The 21,267-nt window shown below is 34.4% G+C and overlaps 1 protein-coding gene across 11 annotated transcripts in view; it reads left to right on the plus strand.

Annotated features, from left to right (window-relative positions):
• The window catches only part of LOC105475369 (putative homeodomain transcription factor 2), a 158,479-nt gene extending 139,413 nt beyond the window's left edge, over positions 1-19,066 (plus strand). For all 11 annotated transcript variants that reach the window (XM_011730560.3, XM_011730565.2, XM_071094741.1 and 8 more), the window contains 8 exons: positions 274-402; positions 2,248-2,520; positions 2,748-2,879; positions 4,898-4,984; positions 11,343-11,498; positions 13,276-13,371; positions 15,622-15,747; positions 16,698-19,066. In XM_011730560.3, the coding sequence (XP_011728862.1) occupies positions 274-402; positions 2,248-2,520; positions 2,748-2,879; positions 4,898-4,984; positions 11,343-11,498; positions 13,276-13,371; positions 15,622-15,747; positions 16,698-16,718 (1,020 nt within the window). In that variant the 3' untranslated portion in view covers positions 16,719-19,066. The remainder of the gene's footprint in view (positions 1-273; positions 403-2,247; positions 2,521-2,747; positions 2,880-4,897; positions 4,985-11,342; positions 11,499-13,275; positions 13,372-15,621; positions 15,748-16,697) is intronic.
• Positions 19,067-21,267: the final 2,201 nt, after the last annotated feature.

The following is a 21,267-nucleotide window of genomic DNA, read 5'->3' on the forward strand; positions in this document are numbered from 1 at the left end:
TTATAACCGTGTAACTTCTTATGATATCTGTTCAGTGTATATGCTAACTAATTTTAAGATAGAATTTTAGTGTTTTAGAGTTGTGTGTATAAATATATTAGCTATGCACAGATCTACATATCTCATTTATAAAACATGATAAATGTATTCACCAATTTTTATTTTTAGTGTCATTAAAATTGTATGTGTATATAGAGATATATATACAACTTTATATACAAACATTTTATTTGTTAAATGTGATCAATATATTTACTTTTTTTTTTTTTATAGAGTCATTTGCCCTGGCTCCATAGTTCCCACCCAGGATTAGAAAAAATAAGTGCTATAGTATGGGAAGGTAATGATTGTAAGAAAGCAGACATGTCTGTACTTGAAATCAGTGGAATGATAATGAACAGAGTGAGTTTTTAAATTTTATTCTTGTAGTTCAAGGGTAAGACTTAGTGATTATCTGTATATAAGATAATTACTGGAATGTTATACTAGTAATCTACTGACCTCATTTCTTCACCCCGAAAAAAGAGTTATATGTGTATATTTGTTTCTGACTGTGATTTAAACAGTGATTTGTCACCAAACCACTCTCATCTTCTAGTGTTTTCACTTATCTGACCTAGAACAGATGATACAATCTATAATTTTTCTCTTTTATGTTATTCATTCTTTTGAAATTCAGGAGCTTGTAGATATATTCAGGTGTTAATAAAGACTTTTCTTTGGTCTAGAGATTGTTGTTACAAAAACTTTAAAAATAAAATAATTAAAAAGGCATATGTTTCTGTATCATTCTTACTGGTTCGTTTGTTTAATAGGACTTAAAACTTGAAGAAATCAAACTAGTAAATTTGCATTCATACTTGCTTGCCTGCTTAAATATATAGAAGTAACTCAGGTAGTGGTAAAAGTCTTGAGTAGTTCAAAGAAATCTGATCCAAATACTGTGGATTTAAATTTTATTTTCTATTATTTCTTTTTTCAGATAATTGCTGATTTTTAAAATATGTTGATTTCTCTGGACTTGTTTTTAACTTGCAATTTCTAAATTTCTTTAGTGCATTATTATGCTAGAACTCTTCTCCACACTTTATGTAAGACAGGAATTAAAGTAACTGGGTCTAGAAATTGATAAAACTCCCAATATCATACTGAGATATTGCTCATACATATCTCAGCATGAGCAATTAAAAGCAGTTGACTGGGAAGTCTCTGGAATCTTGGATCTAGTTTGTACTCTGTAACTTAATTACCTGTGAATTGGCAGATCACTTAATTTACAATAGTCTCATTTATCTAATGTATAATATAAAAAGTTGGCTACATGATAGTTAAGATCCCTTTTAGTTCTGCCAGTCTAGCATATTGGAAACTCTTATATTGTCCCATTATCTAATTTCCTTTTTTTTATTATTTTTAATTCCTTCATCTTTTTCCCTTCTGTTTAATATCTTCTTCCTTCTATCATCTCTCTTCTAAAATGCTTCTAGAGTTTAAGGAGACACTTATTTATATATTGGACTATTCAAAGAGAAACATAAGTGGCTGGGCATGTTGGCTCATGCCTGTAATCTCAACACTTTGGGAGCTAGAGGAGGGATTATTGCTTGAGCCCAGTAATTAAAGACCAGCCTGAGCAAAATAGTGAAACCCTGTCTCTACATCTCTACAAAATCCAAAAAATTAGCTAGGGCCTGTGGTGTATACCTGTAGTCCCAGCTACTACGAATGCTGAGTTGGGGGGATCACTTGAGCCCATGATTGCGCCACTGCACTCCAGCCTGGGCAACACAGTGAGACCCTGTCTCTGGAAAAAAAAAAAAAAAAAAAAAAAACCCTAAGGTACGAATGTATGAAATAAGTGTAATGCTGAGTTTTTTTCTTTAATGAACTGAATTTAAGTGAATGTGAGATCTCATTCTCTTTAATATTACAGTATTTGTGAATATTTCTAACTTGAAATAATGAAATACATACATTTTTTTTTCAAGATCTAGATAAGACAGTCAGTCCTTTCGCCATCTACTTAGTGAATTAGAGATCTGATAATGAATTGTTTTTAAGATCTGAAGAATTAATGACATTTTATGTGTAGTAGGCTCTCAAACTTGAATGGGATTCAAATTACTTATATTAAAATGAATATATTTTAACAAATTATTTCATATTGCTATAAATAATTTTACTGTAGATGACATTTATGGTATAATTTTATTTTTCTTTTCTCTCTCTTCCCCTGGCTTCCTCAAGGTGAACAGCCATATACCAGGAATAGGATACCAGATTTTTGGAAATGCAATCTCTCTCATACTGGGTTTAACTCCATTTGTTTTCCGACTCTCTCAAGCTACAGACTTGGAACAACTCACAGCACATTCTGCTTCAGAACTTTATGTGATTGCATTTGGTTCTAATGAAGATGTCATAGTTCTTTCTATGGTTATAATAAGTTTTGTGGTTCGCGTGTCTCTTGTGTGGATTTTCTTCTTTTTGCTCTGTGTAGCAGAAAGAACTTATAAACAGGTAGGTATAATGTAGACTTCTGAATAAGAATATTTTATCATTTTCATAATATTAAAAGTATTCCTGAAATACTTTATTATTTCATTATGTCATTTTTACCTAATTATTTTTCTATTTTGCTTTTATAGTACCTAACCAAATAAAATCTTAACAATTCATATTTTGTTGATTTTTGTTTTCCTGTGGTAATCTACTTGAAAATTAATCCTCATCTTAATCTTTTTTAGCGATTACTTTTTGCAAAACTCTTTGGACATTTAACATCTGCAAGGAGGGCTCGAAAATCTGAGGTTCCTCATTTCCGGTTGAAGAAAGTACAGAATATAAAAATGTGGCTATCTCTCCGTTCCTATCTTAAGGTAGAATGGGAGTGATAAAAGTAGTTTTAACATGCTGGCCCTTTCTGATAGTTCCAGTTTCTTTATCAATATATATTTCTCTCTAGATGTATAGTAACCAGCTTTTACTCATTCAAAAGCTGAATTAGGGATTTTGTTTCTACTTGCCTGGTTGTCACAAGCCAGCAGAGGGAGCCCATTACTTAAAAAAGAATTTTTAAAAAAACTAACCAATGAGTTTCCTCACAGAAGGGACCTATTACTATTTTAAAATATTAGTTTGCAATTCAGTGTCATTCTTTTCATGTCATTGTTTTCCTTTAAACTTTTAAATAATTGTCCTAGTTGTGGAAGTATGATGTAAAAACTCTGGAGGGAAGAGGGAAACATCTAAATTGGTTTTAGGAAAACGCTTTTTTTCCTGAGGATTGCTTATTGCATTAAGTAATAGTAGAATGTCATTATATATGGAGTAATCATGCAAGTTCAATGATATTTATTCACAGCACTGTCTATATCTTGGTAAAGTTGACCTAAAGACCAATTATCCTCTGACATACCTAGATGTTTAATGCTTTATATTTTGAAATAATAATGAAAGAAGTAAAAAAAAAGTTTGCCCTATTTATCTACTCTTATATTTAAAAAATTAATTGTTTGTTTATTAATTTAACTTATTACATTTAGTCCACTTAGTGTCACTGCTGCAAATTGGCATGGATATTTTTTTCCTATGACATATCTGTTGTATGGAGGGATGAATCTGATCTTTGTTGCTTGAATTCATCCAAAATTTCCCCCATTATCAACCCTAAGCAGGTGTTACATTCTTTTGTACATTGATTATTTTATTCAGTAAACACTTATTTATGTTAACCGTGTGCCATTCACTGTTGATGAGATGAAAGCCCCTACCGTCATACCTAAGCTTGTACTTCAGTGAGGGAAACATGAAAGCCCAGACCTAGGAATTATCCTTGTTTAATCTCTAGTATCCAATTTATCACCAATTCCTATCTTTTCTGCTCCCAAAATATATCTTGAATCCATTTGCTTCTCTTTGTTCCATTTCTACCACCCTCATTGAAACTATCAATCATCTTTTGCCTTGTGCTACTACAGTTACCTCTTACCTGGCATTCCAGCATTCACATTTCTTCCTTTCATTCCTTTCTTCAGTCTGCCACCAGTGATCTTTTAAAAATGTATATTTGGCCCTATATTCTTAAAACTTCTTGGAGGTTCTCCATTGCTCTTAAGATAAAGCACAAAATCTTAACAAGGTTTATAATGCCCTTTATGATCTAAGTTCTCCCTTATTCACCTGTCTTTTGTTTCATTTTGAAACACTCTCCTTCCTAGTCCACTACATTCCAGCCATGTCAGACTGCTTGGGTTCTTTACGTGAGCTGTGATCTGTCCTGCTTTATGTTCTTGCATATGCTCTTCCTTCTACCTAGAACACTGCTGTGTGCCGTCATGCCCCTGCCCCTCCCCCTTAATCTGGAGATCTTCCCAGGCCCACACTCCTAACTCTCAAATCTAAATGAAGTCTCCCTGCCAAGTATCTCGAAGCATCCTATGTCTTTCCCTTTTAGCACTCATCACAATTTATCACATATATCTGTGATTATGAGCTTGATGTCTCACTCCCCTCCTAGTTCCTGTGAAGGTAGAGGGACCATGTGTTGTTCTCTGTTGTATTTCTAGCACCCAGCACAGTATCTAGTTCTAAGCAGATGCTTAAGAAATATTTATTGAATAAATGACTTATGTTTGACAAAATGAAGTATTTGAAAGTTATACCAATAATTTTATGCTATATAGATATAGATACCCTTTTAACTCTGTTGCAAATCCTCAGGAAATCATAACACTTTATCATTAAAATTTGCCTAACAAATTAGGTATATTCAACATTGTGGGCTATGATCAACTCATGGTGATGAGTCGACACCTTTATTGAAACCATGGAAATTATCTGCTAATTAGTAAATATATTTTAAAATGTTTCCTTTTCTCCCACCCACACCCTGCAGCGTCGAGGTCCTCAGCGTTCAGTTGATGTAATAGTTTCATCTGCTTTCTTATTGACTATCTCAGTTGTCTTTATCTGTTGTGCCCAGGTGAGTTAACTCGCTCCATGTAGAAATTAACCAGATATATAAATATTAACTTTCAGATTAATAAATAAATAATAATGTAAGTAAGCCTAGTTAGAAAAGTAAGTTTTGAAGTTATCTTTTTGCAGTTTATTTTTTTGGTAGAATAAACAAGTGTATCTTATCTCTGTGCCATGAACAGTGAACATATATGCTCAAATGTCTGTTGAAAGAACACAGATTAATTTTTGCCTAGAATCCTTCTCATTATCTTTACTTCCCAGAAGAAACATATGAGTTATGAAATTGTCCCAGGAATGTCCGATTTATTCATGTTTACTACTCTTTTATTTCTTATATCTGAATAGTTACTGTTACTTAACTGCTGCATACTCTGAAAAAGAATTTTTAGTGACCCAGATTACTTAGGGAGTACAAAAGTATCTCAGGATATGCACTGCTATAATGCAGGGGAACATGTCCTCAGGGTCTCCTGAGGGTTGTGTCATGGGCCATGTAATATTAAAAAACAAGTTTAAAAGTATTAAAATTTTAAAAACAAAAATAATAAAACATATGCAAACTTCCATTCCAAGTAGTATGATGTACTAGCTTATCTGAAAATTCTTCTACTTTAAAACATCAAACAGGCTGGGCACAGTGGTTCACACCTGTAATCCCAGCACTTTGGGAGGCCAAGGAGTGCGGATCACCTGAGGTCAGGAGTTTGAGACTAGCCCGACCAACATGGTGAAACCTCATCTCTGTTAAAAATACAAAAGTTAGCCAGGCATGGTGGTAGGCGCCTGTAATCCCAGCTATTCAGGAGGCTGAGGCATGAGAATCGCTTGAACACAGAAGGTGGAGATTGCATCACTGCACTCCAGCCTGGGAGATAGAGCGAGACTCTGTCTCCAAAAACAAACAAACAAAAAAAACATCAAACAATGCTGGGGGAAACCCTCAGCTTTTGAATGTACATATTGTGTATATATGTCTAAGTTCATAAGATAATAAAGGGCCAAAAATGAAGACAAAATTGAAAACCAGAGCATTTAAGAATAAGCATTAATGCTATGGCAGCGTGAGAATAAGAGAAGGAGGTACACTGCCAGTCTTAGTATTGTATCCCAGAGACTTGAAATTTTATGCCCACGTAGGACAGGAGATGAGGCCTTGACCTGTAATACCTCCCTACTCACACCATGAAGTCAAACCCTCCAAGATCTACAGCCTCCGTGAAAAGTTGGATAAGAAAAACAGTCTGCTCACCAGCACTAGAAGACAAGAAGGAAGCTTATCTGACTTTGGATGACAAGGATGGGGGAAAAGTCTCTTCTAAGAATATATAACTCTGCCCTTACTACAGGTTTAGGGTTCAAATTGACATTATACATCTTGTCCTGTAACCCTCATGTCAAGAAGTTAATATAAAAAGTGGTCCTAGGCCCCTGGATACCTGACAGAAGCAAAACCAAGGCTGTTTGGGGGCATGCGACTTCAGCCTAGACCTCATGGGATCCACAGATAAAGCTCCTTCTGATATCAAAACATAGGAAGAAACAGTGTAACATGAAGGAGTCAACAGATAAACCAATAGCAGGATTAGGTCTCCAGCTATTTCAGTTTGATCAGGTGGAAACTAAATTTGTTTATAGTGATGAAAGACATAGATAACACTGTGAAAAGAGAACAGATAAGTTTGAAAAAGAACTTCAGAGAAATGAAAAATACAGTTAATGACTTTTGACTTTTGTTTTTTGCTTTTCACTGCGGGAACAAAGTCATTGACTTTTAAAACACAATGAACAGAATAAATAGCAAATTAAAGACAGCTAAAGACATAGTGAACTGGGAAATGAAAGAAATGACTAAGATACAGGACAGAGATAAAGAGACAGAAAATGTCAAGTGGATATTGAGACTTCGTGGGAGATCCAACATATGTCTAATAAGAATTCCAGGAGGAGGCTAGGTGTGGTGGCCCACACCTGTAATCCTAGCATTTTGGGAGGCCAAGGCAGGCAGAACACTTGAGGTCAGGAGTTCGCGACCAGTCTGGCCAGTATGATGAAACCTCTCTCTACTGAAAATACGAAATTAATTGGGCATTGTGGCTCACGCCTGTAATCCCAGCACTGGGGAAGCTGAGGCAGGAGAATCACTTGAACTGGGGAGGCAGAAGTTGCAGTGAGCCGAGGTTGCGCCACTGTACTTCAGCCTGGGCAACAGAGCGAGACTGTCTCAAAAAAAATAAATAAATAAAAAAGAATTCCAGGAAGAAAGAATGCTGAAAAACAACATTTGGAGAGAGAATGGCTAAGAATTTTTCTGAGTTGATGACTTTTTTTTCAGGCACAAGGATGTTTATAAAACTTTCCCATGTATTAGGCAATAAAGTAAAAACTAATCCAAATGTCTGATACTATACAGACTACAATATCTAGCTGTCATATAGTCAAAGTAGAAAAGAGTGATAGCAACAAAAAAAAATCTTATGTATTTGGAGATTTTAAAACATACAAATAATACATTCTTTGAAAGAAAAAGCACACTATTAAACTGTAAACAATTTAATACTGGCACAATTGAGAATTTTTTAAAGATACTAGTATGAAGTGCTTTATATCATTAAAGTTGAAGGCATAAGTGGACAATTTTATAGAAATACATAATCTATTAAAATGGACTCAAAAAGTAATTGAAAACCTGAAGAGATTTGTAGCTGTAAGTAGTTTAAAATTTTAGTAGTTTAAAATATGCCACCAACAAAAATCCCGTATGGTTTTACTGATGAATTTTGTCAAATATTTAAATAGATAATCCTAAACTTACACAAAAGATCTAGTCAATAGACAAAGGGGATATTCTTCAGCTCCTTTTATGAGGCTAGTATAACCTTGATGCCAGTACCATAGAGCTAGTATGAAAGTGGGAAACTGAGCTGGTTTCATTTATTAGATAAAAAATTCTTCAACAGAATACTAAGAAGATGAAGCCAGAATGTGAATTACAATAAATAGGCCATGACTAGTATGAAAATGGGAAACTGAGCTGGTTTCATTTATTAGATACAAAATTCTTCAACAAAATACTAAGAAGATGAAGCCAGAATGTGAATTACAATAAATAGGCCATGACTAAGATTGTCCCTGGAATGCAGATTTCAACTTTAGAAAATCCATTAATGCAATTCAAGCTGATTAAAGGCAGAAAATAGGCAATCATATCAATAGATGCAGAAAACAATTTGTAAATTTTCAGTGGACATTCATGATACAAGGACTAGGAAGTATTGTCCTTAATCCGATAAAGTATATCTTTTAAAATTTGGAGTAAGCATTATACATAATGATATCACCTTAAGAGTTATTTACTTTAAAATTGGGAATAAGACAAAGTTACTTGCTTTACCACTTCTAGTCAGCATTTGATGGAGGATATTAATCAGCAAAGATGGGGGAAAAAAGTCTAAAGTTTGGGGGATAAAATCGTAGACTATATGATTGCTTATATAGAATATCCAAGTGACTTTACAGACACATTATTTAAAATATATTTGTTATATCAAGATTAACAAAAATAGATGCAACCGCATTTTAAAAATTAATTTTGTTTCTATAAACCAGAGATCAGAAAACTTCCTCTGTAAAGGGCCAGATAAATATTTTAGACTTTTGCCTGACACCTGCAATCTCTGAAATATATTCTTTTTCTTCTAATTCCTCTTTCTCTTCTTCCTTTGAAATAATATAAAAATTACTTTTAGCTCTGGGGCCAGACAGAGGCCTAAAGCTAGATTTGGTCAATGGACCATAATTTGTTGACATCTGCTATATACAGAAATAGATAATTGAAAACTATAAATACTGGCCAGGCACAGTGACTCATGGTTATAATCTTAGCACTTTGGAAGGCCAAAGTGGATGGATCTCTTGAGCCCAGGAGTTCAAAACCAGCCTGGGCAACATAGTAAGACCTGGTCTCTTAAAAAAAAAAAAAAAAAAAAAAAAAAAAATTAGCCAGATGTGGTGACACATGCCTGTGATCCCAGCTACTTGGGAAGCTGGGGCGAGAAGATCACCTGAGCCTGGGAGGTCAAGGCTGCAGTGAGCCATGATTGTGCCACTGTACTCCAGCCTGGAGTAACAGTGAGACCCTGTCTTTAAAAACAACAGCAAAACACATATGTCATTTCCAATAGCAACAACAACAACAACAAAAATTCACAAGAAAAATTCTAACAAAAGATACGTAGGACCTTATGGAGAAATAGGATAAAACTTTATTGAAAATTATAAAAGAAGGTACACAATGAGGCTGAGCGCAGTGACTCATGCCTATAATCCCAGCACTTTGGGAGGCCTAGGTGGGCGGATCACCTGAGATCGGGAGTTCAAGACCAGCCTGGCCACCATGGCAAAACCCCACCTCTACTGAAAAAAATAGCCAGACGCGGTGGTGCATGCCTGTAATCCCAGCTACTTGGGAAGCTGAGGAGGCAGGAGAATCACTTGAACTTGGGAGGCGGAGGTTGCAGTGAGCCAAGATCACGCCACTGCACTCCATCCTGGGCAACAGAGTGACACTCAGTCTCAAAAAAAATTTAAAAAAGAAGGTATACAATATTAGTCACAATGTTAATAGTTGGGAAGGTTCAATTTCATATTGATTCTCCTGGGGGAATTGTTGGAATCCCATGTAATTAAACAGAATGCTTTATTTTAAAAATAAGTAACTCATCAAGCTCCCTAAAACTCATCTGGAAGCACAGAAAGACAAGAGTAGTCCAGATAATTTTGAAGAACAAGTTGCTGTACCAGAAATACGAAGACTTATTTTATTTTTTCTTTTTGTTTTTCTTTTTTTAATTTCTCTTAGAACCTTCAGATGAGAGACTTATTTTAAAATTACAGAAAGACTATGATTTTTGCCCAGGTATAGAATGACCAGTGGGATGAAATAGAGTTGTACATAGCCATATACATGTAGAAACCTAATATATGATCAGATGGCATTGTATATCAATGCAGGAAGGCTTTACATAATGGAAATATGAAGTACAAATGGAGCAAAATGACTTCATGCCATACATAAAAATAAATTCTAGGTGGATTAAAGATCTAAATGTGAAAAACAAAATTTTTAATATGATCACAAATAAAAATTAAAATTTCGAGTCTTGCAAAGACACCATAAACAACAAACCAGAGTCTGGGAAAGACAGTGGCAAAATGACTTAAATAGCATTGTTAGTCACATTATAGACATAACTTCTACAAATCAATAGGAAAAACAGACAACATACTAGAAAAAATGTAGATGTAGAATATAAAAAGGTAACTCACAGAGGAGGAAATTCAGTTATCAATAAGCATATGAAACATACTCATCCTCCATAAAATCAGGAAGAGTAAAAATAAGGCAATGAGAGAACACTTCACACCCATTAGATTGGCAGATATTAGGAAGTTAGATAATAACAAGTATGAATGAAAATGATGGCAAAGGGAACTCTGATACACTGCTGAGAGTATAAATTGGGGCAACTATTTCAGAGACAAACTTACAATATCTAATAAAGTTGAAGATGTAATATCCAAGAACCCAGTGATTTGACTCCCAGATAACTTCTAGAGAAAGTTGCATGTGCATACAAGGAAACACATACAAGAATGTGTATTGCAGCATTGCTTGTAATAATGGAAATTGGCAACAAAATATTAATGATAGGGTTGACCAATAAGTTGTGGCTGATTGTTTTACTGGCCAATAAATCGTGGCTGATTTTTTTACTTTAACATAGGAGTTAGAATGAACAAATTTAGAGCTAAGTCTGTCATCCTGAATCAGCCTTGAAAACAAAATTCAGTGGAATAAAAAGTAAATTAAAGAATGATGTGGATAATGTGGTAACATATAAATTTTTTTTCTTTATTTTTCCCAACTCCCAAGTGCTTGGAAAATAAATTTTAAAATATACAAAAAATAATATAGTTTAAGGATGTATATATAGCTAAACAATAAAAACAATTATGGAAAAGATAAACATAAAATTCATTACTTCTGGGGTGGGAAGGGGAAGAAAAATGAGAATCAAGGAAAAGTTTAAGGTGATTTCAACTGAATCTAATATTTTTTAATCGGAAAGAGATGTTGCAAAATATTAAGATTTGACAAAACTGGGTAGAGGCCCCATGGATATTAATTACATTATACTCTATATTTTTGATGTGCTTAAAATGTTTCATAATTAATGTAGACTGTTTCTAAAATGTAATACTAAATTTATGAACAATCTATGAATTAAATGTTTATTTCTTTTAAAAAGAAATTGTTTGAATCACATTGCTGCTTTATGTTACCTTTTTCATACTTTTAGCTACTTCATGTACACGAGATCTTCCTTGATTGTCACTACAATTGGGAACTGGTAATCTGGTGCATCTCATTAACACTTTTTCTGCTAAGATTTGTTACCCTTGGATCAGAAACAAGTAAAAAATATAGCAATACCTCAATATTACTTACTGAACAGGTGAGTGTGCATGCTGATTATGCTATAAATTAATGTCTATAAGTTAAAATGTTTTCATTTCCTTTACGTTTTTCAAGAATGTGTTTTATTTGATTAAGGTCATTTGTGCTATAAAGCAAAACGTAAAATTTAATAGGACACAAGCCTTTCTTCAGTGTTCCTGCCTTGATTCATATTTCAAATCCAATCTCCTTTTTTAATGTCCCATTTTTATTTGACAAGAAGGAAGTACCACTTAATAAATTAATGTATTTTAAACTATGAATGGGACATGTTTGCTTTGCAGTGTAGCAGAGCCACATTTGAGTAAGTATCATTTTTACTCAGTAGAAAGAATAAAGCATAATTGGTTAATTTTATTTTGTATGAATTTGTTAAATATTTTCTTCTTTCCATTTTATAGGAATTTTGTAAAGAAACTTATTCCCATGAATATTTTAGTTAGGGATAGTTTGATTTTAAAGAATCAATAAACCTGTCAAATGAGCTCAAACGAAAGAGTAATCACAAAGATAAAGATCCCTAAGAAAGTATACTTGAGCCTGCCAGGCGCGGTGACACACCTGTAATCCTAGCACTTTGGGAGGCTAAGGCAGGCAGATTACCTGAGGTCAGGAGTTCAAGACCAGCCTGGCCAACAAGGTGAAACCCCAAGGTGAAAAAATACAAAAATTAGCCAGGTATGGTGGTGCGTGCCTGTAATCCCAGCTACTTGTTAGGCTAAGGCAGGAGAATCGTTTGAACCCCAGAGGTTGCAGTGAGCTGAGATTGTGCCACTGCACTCCAGCCTGGGCAACAGAGTGAGACTCCAACTCAAAAAAAATAGTATACTTGAGCCTTATGGAATTGGACAAAATCAACCACTTCCTCCAACTCACTCTGAGGCTAACGGTTTCTCATTTCTGCCCTTCTCTTCACCTTTCTTCCAGTGGCCTTTCTGTAGACTTGCTACCCTATAATTTTGGTTTACACATGGTTTTGGTTTGGTTTAGCATGGGTTCTGGCTTAGACTTTTACTGACTTTTCAGTTTATGTTCCTACAATATCTGATAGATACATCATGTTAGTCTTACCTAGTCAGTATATTGACTAGCTTTGGTTTGGGTGTACATTCCAGCCTAATCAGCGATGGCTGCCAGATTGTGGGTGAAGGTGAGATCTAATGGGATAAGCACAGTTGCCTAGCCTTGCTTCTTCCACTGGCTTGGGGTTAGAGCATTTTTCAAAGAAAGGAACTGTGGACACCCCAGAATTGTCTATTATAGAGTAGATAATACAAATACACAAATATTTTTTAGTGACTTTCAAATAAATCATAAAACAGCAAGGCATTGTGACTGTCTATAATCCCAACACTTTGGGAGGCTGAGATGGGAGGATCACTTGAATCCAGGAGTTCAAGACCAGCCTAGGCAACATAGCAAGACCCCATCTCTAGTAAAAAAGAAAGAAAGAAATAATAAACCATTGATTTAGTTTATTATAATTATTATTTATTTTTTAGGTTGATTTGGCTGTGATACTAAAGTGTGTCACCTTTTAAATAATGCTATCCAGTCTTTTTTATTTTGGCTTGTGATTACATTTGAAAAGTGTTTGAGTAACAGTTATTATTTTCCTATTATAAAATAAGTATAGGAAATTTGGAATGTATAGTATAAAGAGTATTAAAATCACCTATAATCTCGATAACCAGATACTGGAATGAATATCTTTCAAGTCATTTAAAAATGTGTATTTATTATAATTTTAAGCATTTCTATTCTTTTTATAAAAGATAAACCTCTACTTGAAAATGGAGAAAAAACCTAACAAAAAGGAGGAACTGACACTAGTGAATAATGTTTTAAAACTGGCTACTAAACTGCTAAAGGTAAGAATAGAATTGAAAATGGTTATAATGTCAAATATGCTGTTCTGACATAATTTTTGTTTTTTGTTTATGGATACTACTTTATATTTGATTTTCATGATTATCCAAGTTGTTTCCAAGTTATACTTGTGCACATACATACAATTTATATTTTACTTCTCATTGTAAAAGTGCTCAAACTAATCCAAATAATTTCTTTGGAAATTGTATATTAATACTTAATATTATGTTTAGAGTATTGTAGAGGTTGGCATCTTTGGAAATGTATGCCTCCTAGACCTTAAAATAGATTTCAGAAAAGAAAATTTGTTGTTAACTTGGGAAGGTTTTTACTTTGTGTTTCTCAGAGCAGTCTTCTGGTTGGCCTGAGTTAGCTTAAAAAGTAATAATACCTAATTTTCATAATAAATGTATGTCATAAACATTTAATTTTTGGTAACAAAAGAATACAATTTTGATGTATTTTATCTCATAATAATTCTTTGGGGGTAATTTAATAAAACATTTTTTGTCACTGCTTACAATATTCATTATGTTTTTAGTTCTTAAAAGGAAAAAAGTTTTTAAAATTTCAGCTTCTATAACCAATTGAATATAATTGTTACAGTTATTTATATATTTTCAGAGAATGGTATGAAATTAGTTGTGTTTCAAAGTTACAGTTAATTCTTCAGTCAACTAAACGGTGTGCATTGGGTATAGACTCTGCACCACATAGTATTGAAGGGTTCAGAAGAAGTGGGTGGGGGGATAATAAAAAGCAATTACAGATGGCTTTCGTTTTCAAATCCCTTTAATTATCTTGAGGAAGATGGTGACATTTAAATAATGAAGAAGATAATAGAGGCAAATTCCATTTTTGACCAAAATGCTCAATGGGAAAAAATATCTTGAATTAATAGTTTTATGTTTGCTTGACACATGTATATTGTATCTTCAGAGTGTAGCCGCTGTGTAGTTGTATGTTTGCTTGACACATGTATATTGTATCTTCAGAGTGTAGCCGCTGTGTAGTTGTATGTTTGCTTGACACATGTATATTGGGTATCTTCAGAGTGTAGCCACTGTGTAGTCCTATGTTTGCTTGACACATGTATATTGTGTATCTTCAGAGTGTAGCCGCTGTGTAGGAAGGGGCTACAAAGGTGAGACTTAATGAGCAGCCACAATCTCAGAGCAAAGTATAAAAATGACTAGAATAACAAAGCATAATAGTATGATTCTTTTTGATCATACATAGCCTCTAGTCAAACTACATAGATTTCTAGTCAGAAATCTGGGACTTACCGTAGATCGTACCTTCTTTCTCTCTTCTCTTTACAGCCAAGAGATTCTCAAGTCCACTGATTCAGTCTTTTTAATATCTTCCAGTTCATCCCTTCTCTATTAGTACTGCCCTATGTGAGATCCTTGTCTCTCACTTAAGCTTTTGATACACTGAACTCCTTATAGATATTCTTGCTTCTGGTCTCATTGCTCCCTAGTCTTTCTTCTACATTGCTGGCCCAGTGATCTTTCTTCCTTGTACTTGGGCCCTAACAATGCTGAGCAACCTGTAGCCATTCAGATGTGTCATGTTCTCATGTGTCTTAGAATGTATACTCCCCACCATCCACAAAGTTTCAGGAGCACCTTCCTCTATGGCCCCATTATTTGCTTTTTATATGTACCTTTCAAATGGGACTTTCATATTTTAATTATTTGTTGCATGTCTACTAAATGTAAGGTCCTTCAGCTCAGGGACTGAATCTTAACTTCCCAGAGCCTAGCACAGGGCTTGGCATATAATAGAACTTTAAATGTTTGAATTAACCAATTAATCAATCCATGTATTTGAAAATGAATTGACTCAAAGAGGAGTTTTTACATGTTATAATCTTATCAGAAAATTTGGTCAATTTCTAATTCTTCTACCAAAAGGTATTGTTCTCTTTCAGTTTCTAGTCTAGTTCTTATATTAAAAAATGTTCTCTAGCCTCCTTATAATAGCTTAAGGGACAGAAATTGGAGTTACAAATTTAGTCACAGAGTTCTTTTAAAGGATGTTCCTTTTTTTGTTTAAAATCATTAAAACTATTATTAAAATTTACTTGTTTCAAGTTTAACCAAGTTTATCCTTTCTAAAAGCATCCATAGTTGGTAACTTTTTTGAAAGTGTTTTTTAAAAATTCTCATTGTATATTGTTCTGAATTAGCTTACGTAGTAATTCTTTTTGAATCTGGGACTGACTTTTTTTTCTCTTCTGCTAGGAATTGGACAGTCCTTTCAGATTATATGGGCTTACAATGAATCCGCTGCTTTATAACATCACCCAAGTGGTTATCCTGTCAGCTGTTTCTGGTGTTATCAGTGACTTGCTTGGATTTAATTTAAAGGTAAGAGGTTGCAAGTACTTTTTGTTTTTTAGTTTCCTGTTGCATTTTTGTAGCACCCATTTTACCCTTACATGCACAGTAATGCAGTCATTTTGGTAAGATTGCAATTAGTGAACATTTCACATTTAATTTCAAAGAATTATATATATTTATGTTTTATAATACTGACAGGAATTTCTAACTTGGAACAGTATTTATTGTAAATAGAAGTCTTATGTAGGATAAGTAGAAGTATTTATTTTTATTTTTTATTTTGAGATGGAGTCTTGCTCTGTCGCCCAGGCTGGTGTGCAGTTGCGCGACCTTGGCTCACTGCAACCTCTGCCTCCCAGGTTCAAGCAATTCTCCTGCCTCAGCCTCCCGAGTAGCTGGGACTACAGGTGTGCACCACCATGCCTGGCTGATTTTTGTATTTTTAGTAGAGACAGGGTTTTGCAATGTTAGCCAGACTGGTCTCTAACTCCTTACCTCAAGCGATATACCCACCTTGGCCTCCCAGAGTGCTGGGATTACAGGTGTGAGTCACCACGCCCAGCAAGAAGTATTTATTTTTACTAATAAAACTTTAATTTAGGTGATAAAAAAGAAAAAGAAAAGCCCTATTTCTGTTTTTGGCCAAAAGTTATATTATTTATTTATATAGCAATGCATACATCTTCCAATATATGCACAACTAACTGTTAGGAAGATGTAAGATAATCATATTAAACCAGTTCTGTATATACATATATATATATAGCCACTTCTCAAGAGAAAGCAATAGAAATCTGATTTTCACATTTTTGTTTGTGTTTAAGGTTAGTTCTTCTTAAAAGGATGAAAGAGTTAAAATATTAGAAACTGCACTTGTTTGTGAATGAAATTTGAATTTTAAAATGGTATTACTATATATAATTTAAGCTTTGATATTAAAACTGGCTTGTCACCACTTCTATTTTTTTTTTTTTTAGCTATGGAAGATTAAATCATGACAATTCAAAGAAAAGAAGATATAGCCTTTTTTCCAGAATAAGAGTACTGACTAAGCTGCCTGAAAGCTTGTCACTGATTCTTTGCTTCAGGAGTCTCAGCTGGGGAGTTGAAGTGTTTACATCAGACTGTCTTGTGCAATTCTTATATTTATTTTACTTGTTCACTTTTTTTTACATTTATTTTAGTCTTTATATTTTATTTTTAAGCATTGATGTACTTAGTTGTTGAAAGGGTGATGAAACTGATATCCAGATACTTGAGATCCTGGTAATTGGTCATAAATATTGGCAAAATAACAAATTGTGAAAATAGAAGCCATTGCTAAGCACTGTTTCTCCATCAATGCCGTGAACTTGCCTTACTTGAGGAAAAATTCTTTAACTTTGGAATATTGCATTGAACTCAGCTATACACATAAAACATTTTCTTCGGTAAATCAAGATCCAGTCAGGGTTTCTCTTGAATTATTTTGGAACAATGCCAGGATCCAAACTGATTAAGTTGCAGTTTAAGCACCCTTCAGTATTAATATATACGGTATTATATAACAGGTCAACAAGTGCTCTTTGATGATAAAACTTGTAATAGAGCAATAATTGTAAATGGTTACCATACTGTAAGATATTTTGATAAAAATTAACTAGTAATACTTGTATTTATTTGAAACACTGGGCTGTTTGCACAGCTCCAGCTGTGCATGCTCAAAATGTGCACTTTTTAAAATTGTTACTTTTAATGCGTATCTTTATATGGGATCTGTTATAGTGTACTAGGGCATGATATGGTATCCTTTTGAGTGAGGTATATACTCATCTCACAAGTGAAGTGCCTACTGATATTACTAAAGTACATTATGTTTACTCAAGTAAATAATTTTCTCCCCATGGTACACTCTAGTACAGGCTATTCATACCACACTCAAATGAACAACTTAAGAATAAGGCTAAAAACCAATAAAATATTTCTCTAATTGCTAGTTATAAAACTATATCCAAATTTTCAGAAAAGACAGCTTCAGCTTGCAAATTCTGTCCTCTAAACTTATCTGGTGCATTATCCCTACCCCACCCCCATTATATAAGGGCTATTTTAGATGCTTTTAACCTCCCCAACGAATAATTTGCCAAGTGTCCAATGAGAACTTATCATGTTGGTGTGTTAGGTAAATCGGGCGAATATGATAGTATCTTACATTGGGCCTTGATTTTAAGTTGTTATATTTGTACAATCGAGTATTTTAGGAATTACATGAAACATGAAATGGTTTTTGCAATTTTTTTTAAACTGGGCATCTGGTTTCTAAAAATTCATTTGAAACAATCTAGAATTTTCTTGGTGCAAAGTGTATCATGTGGAATATCCTCGTATTTTTACCATATTTTAAGAACTTTAAAATGATTAATTGTAAATAATTTGTTTGATTGGTGCAGTTATAATCCCCAAATCATAATCTTAAAATCAGGAATGTGTGGAGAACAGAGCCATGTCGTATCACTTTGCTCTTACCATTCCTTTTGATCAACCTCAATTCAGCCTCATTGTGTAGTGTGTTTTTTCTTTCTATGAAAAACAACAGAAAGCATTTCATTTGATTTGCCTATGTTCAAATATGTTTAATAATGACCAAAGTGCATTCTGAGTTTTTTCAAGGAATGTATTACTGGAGCTTTAAGAACATACTTAGTTTCTCATGTGAAAACTTAGGCTTTGTCTGATGTTTTTTCTTCCTGTATTGTCTAATGTTGAGGTTGTTTTTAGGAATTATATTTTATAAACTTTTTCAAAATAAGGTACATACCTATACAGAACTTAACATTTTGCACAGAATATATCAAATATATTTTGAGAAAAAAAGTACGGCATGAGTTCTGTTAGGAATAAAAGATGAAACTATTGTATCTCACAAAAAAATCTTATTTCAGAATGGAAATATTTTTGAGAAAAGTAGCTGAGTATACTGGTTTAAGAAAATGCTTGTTTTAGATTGAGGTTAACTTAGAGTTGGGAGTTGATTTATTAAGTACAGTATACCTCTCAACAGTTTATTAATAATATGTTGAATTATGTCAGTGTGGGCAGCAGTAGAATACTAAAAGGAAAATGGCATTTTAAGCAATTTCAGAACATTAACTGAACTATTTTCGAAGCAGAAAAATTGACATTGCTGCCTTTAAGAATACCATGAATGTAAGAAGTTGAAAGAAATTGTAACATACCACATACTATAGAAAAGGCAGTTCAAAGATAGAATTGTGGCAGATGTTGTGTGTGAACTGTTGTTTCTTTGCCACATGTGTTGTATTTGAAAGTTTGACAGCAAGTTTAAAATAAAACATTCTATGACTGACAGTGTTTTTTTTTTTTTTTTCAATTTTCAGGTCATATACATTTCTATGATAATTTTGTGTTTAGTTAACAAAATTTAGTTAGATTTGGGGGGAGTGAAAATAAATTTTTTATAGCTTTCCAACATTTTAGATTTTGTTATAATTCTTAGAACATGAAAAAATAATACATACACAGGCTTTTCATCACCAAAATGCTATCACTAATGTGTGTTTCCTTGTTTGTTTTTGAATACAGCAAACTGGCTGTGGCCTGGAATATTAAAACTCATTGTGAAAAGATGGTGTTTTTTTAATTTTTGTTTTTTGTTTGTTTGTTTGTTTGTTTTTGAGATGGAGTCTCGCACTGTCACCCAGGCTGGAGTGCAATGGCATGATCTCGGCTCACTGCAACCTCCGCCTCCCAGGTTCATGCCATTCTCCTGCCTCAGCCTCCCAAGTAGCTGGGATTACAGGCGCCCGCCACCGCACCCAGCTAATTTTTTGTATTTTTAGTAAAGACAGGGTTTCTCTATGTTGGCCAGACTGGTCTCAAACTCCTGATCTCATTATCCGCCCGCCTCGGCCTCCCAAAGTGCTGGGCTTATAGGCATGAGCCACCACACCCAGCCGATAGTGGTGTTTTTAAACAAATGATTTTACCACATGAATTCAGCATGAGAGATTATGATCAACAGAGGATGGCTAAACATTCTAGTATTTCTGTTATCTGATTGGTCCAAGTGTTCACTGGGATTAAATTAATCTAGGACTATTAATTCAAGTGCACTTTCAAACTTACTTTAAGCTTAGAAATGGCTCTTTCAATGAATCTCCCTTCATACTTCAAAATAGCAATATGACTGGCACCTCTTAATTGTTTGCTATATCACTTAGAACATAATTCTCAACCTTTTTTTCTGCCAAGCCTATACAAAAAGATACCACAAATGCTTAACAGTAGCACTGGCTCCCCAAAGAACTTGCTGCCTGGGGAATCTAAAAGGCCATTAGGGATGGGAAAAACCCAAGTGCATAACACTTCTGATACCAGATTCTCTGGCAGACACCAACTGGGTGTTTTCGAATTTAACTCAGCTCTAACACTATACCTGAAAGAGCGTCAGATCCCACAGGTTGAGGGCTCATTCCCACAAGACTGCCCCCACTTCACATGCCAGTCACAAGACCCAGGTTGTGATCTGGCTCCCCATCAGGGTTCCTATGACCCTCTTCTTGGGTTCAATTAATTTGCTAGAGAAACACTTAACTTTTACAGGTTTATAAAGGATACAGATGATGGAGGAGATGCATAGGCAAGGTATGGGGGAAGGAGTGTGGCGCTTTCATGCCCTGTCCAGAGTGTGCCACACTCCAGGAGGCTCCATGTGTTGTGCAACCCAGAAACCCTCCAAATCCCTTAGTTGAGGGATTTTTATGGAGACTTCAAATCACATAGGCATGATGAATAAACTCCATTTCCAGCCTCTCTGGAGGGAAGGTGGAACTGAAAGTTGCAAGTTTATAATACTGGTTTGGTTCTTCTGGTGACTGGCCGTCGTTCGGGAGCCCACCAAGAGTTGTCTCCTTATAGTAAAAGACTTTCCTATTACCTGGAATTACAAAGCTTTTAGGAACTGCGTGACAGGAGCTAGAGTCAAAGACCAAATATTAGAACAAATGATTCTCCTAGCACCCTTGTCATTCAGGAAATTATAAGAGCTTTAGCAGCTCTGCCAGTGACTGGGAGCAGAGACCTGTATATATATATAATTTCACAGAGGTGGTACAGATACACTTTCAAGAAAGTATTCCCCAAGTGATTTGTAAAATTTGTTCCACTTAACCACTTGTCACCACCTTGAGAATTATTGGCTTAAGATACAAAATTTTGTAGAATGTGTAAAAGAAAATAAAATTTAAGGACCCTCCAAACTTACTATGTCCAGGGGAAGCTAAGCCCTAGGGACAGAGTAATGTAGCATATTTGCCCCTTCTGCTTCTTAGATTATAGATTAACTTTCTTCCTTATTGTTCTTGTTCTGTAAATGACTAGGAAAGACCAGAGACCAGACTTCTCCCTCTTCTAGTCCCTAATCTTTGTTATAGATTAACTGCCTCTTTTATTGTTCTATACCTAAATCAGACCAGGTGGAGCAAAAGACCCCCATGACTGTTACATCTTCAGTGTAGAATATTAAATACACATTTTAAGAGAAAGAAA

This window comes from Macaca nemestrina, chromosome 4, assembly GCF_043159975.1.
Source record: "Macaca nemestrina isolate mMacNem1 chromosome 4, mMacNem.hap1, whole genome shotgun sequence".
Lineage (NCBI taxonomy): Eukaryota > Metazoa > Chordata > Mammalia > Primates > Cercopithecidae > Macaca > Macaca nemestrina.